Genomic DNA, 1915 nt, shown 5'->3' on the forward strand with positions numbered 1-1915 from the left:
TTGCATTGCCAGTGCACACCAGCCAGTGGTGGCAGGCTGCAGTCGAAAGCACACTTTAATTAGTGCCACTGGGTTATCAGAGGACAGGCTGATCAGAACAAGGGCCAGCTGAGTTCTTAGGATGGTACTTTCCCAGAATCCTGCAAAGGTGGTCTCCTTAAAGCCAAAAGTTGTGTCTGTGTCTATGCTGAAGGTGCTTATGCAATCCCATTCTCTCTCCAGGTGAATGCACCACTGGCTTGCTAGCCTATACTCTGAACAAGATCACCATGCCTTGGGATCAGAAGAATAAGCTCCGAGGCCAAGAAAAATGCCAGGAGACTAAAGGTAAGACCCAGGATCTCCAGAGTGCTCAGGCCCCTGCAACAGAGGAGGAAGGATCTCCCTTTCCACCTTCTCCTTATATGGGGATTATTACCCGTACAAAATCAGCTTGTAGGCTTCAAAGCACTTCCAAGGTGCTGCAGAGAGCTCTTTCTACCACTAAGTTTAACATTGGTTCTCCTACAAGAGCAAATGAAGGAGATAACTACAGAATTAAGAGAAAACAGAATTCTTCCCAGGCCTCCACCTCCACTATGAAGCCCCCGCAGAGCTCTCTAATCAGTACAGTTCGCGTGTTGGTGAAGTACATGATGCACATGTATAAAATGAAGAAACCCATTCTGAAAGCAGACATGTTGAAGGTGATCACCAAAAAGCACAGCAAGCACTTCTTGGAGATCCTTAGACAAGCTTCGTTCAGCATAGAAGTGGTTTTTGGTGTAGACTTAAAGGAAGTGGACTCTACAAAGCATTCATACGCCCTTGTCAGCAAAATGGATCTCCCCAACAATGGCACTGTGAGTAGAGGCAGGGGATTTCCCAAGACTGGCCTGCTAATGAATCTCCTAGGTGTGATATCCCTGAGAGGAAACTGTGCGCCTGAGGAAAAGATCTGGGAATTCCTGAATAAGATGAAAATATATGACGGAAAGAAGCATTTCATTTTTGGGGAGCCCAGGAAGCTTATCACTCAAGATCTAGTGAAGCTTAAGTACCTGGAGTACCGTCAAGTTCCCAACAGTCATCCTGCAAGCTATGAGTTTCTATGGGGCCCAAGATCTCATGCGGAGACAAGCAAGATGAAAATCCTGGAATTTTGGGCTAAGATCAACCATACAGTGCCCAGTGCCTTCGAGTCCTGGTATGAGGAGGCTTTGAAAGATGAAGAAGAAAGAGCTAGAGCCGCAGCTGTACTTGGTGACACTGTAATCCACAGCAATTAAATGTTCCACATCTGTGTCAACCAGGTCCTCCCACACCTAGTGAAGTTAAAGTTTTGAATTTGACTTTGCATTTCAAGAGGGCAGTTTCTGAAAGAGGCGCTGGAGGACTCTTTCTAAATAGAGGAGTGTGATGAGTAGCTTTGTGTTCTTGTTCTGTGTGGGCAACTTAGAAAAGTATCTGCATTTTGCTTGATTTCAATTCTTCAAATGTCCTTTTTGCCTACCAATGTGATTTATTCAATAAATCATATTGTTCACACATGTTAATGTGTTAAAAGTAAGAGTTTCATTATAGAAGTAATTGGAGAAGCTTTTATTAGCTAATTCATCTACTTCAAGATAAGATAGAATTGTAATAAGCATTTCCTTAAATTTAACTTAGAATAATTTAATATAGGAAATAGAGAAATAGAAAAAATGGTAATGTGTTTAATATTTGCATTGAAATTTTTTCTGCATTTAATAAAATTAAAAAGTGTTAAGTAAATGTTTCTCCTTCATCTACCTGGGAGGAGATTGAATAGGGAAAATGATGTAATCAAAAATTTTTATAGGAAAAAATTTAATTAAAAATGTGGACTTAAGTAATATTTAGTTAGGTCCAAATACTCATATACTTACTTGTATCATAAACATCATTTAACCAT

The 1915-nt window shown here is 40.7% G+C and overlaps 1 protein-coding gene across 1 annotated transcript; it reads left to right on the plus strand.

The window, feature by feature from the left end:
* Positions 1 to 225: 225 nt before the first annotated feature.
* Positions 226 to 1475, plus strand: LOC125410274 (melanoma-associated antigen B3-like). Its single transcript, XM_048449734.3, has one exon. It carries the CDS (start codon positions 270 to 272, stop codon positions 1266 to 1268), a length of 999 nt encoding a protein of 332 aa, XP_048305691.1. The 5' UTR covers positions 226 to 269; the 3' UTR covers positions 1269 to 1475.
* Positions 1476 to 1915: the final 440 nt, after the last annotated feature.

Source organism: Myodes glareolus, chromosome X (genome assembly GCF_982192425.1).
Source record: "Myodes glareolus chromosome X, mMyoGla1.1, whole genome shotgun sequence".
Lineage (NCBI taxonomy): Eukaryota > Metazoa > Chordata > Mammalia > Rodentia > Cricetidae > Myodes > Myodes glareolus.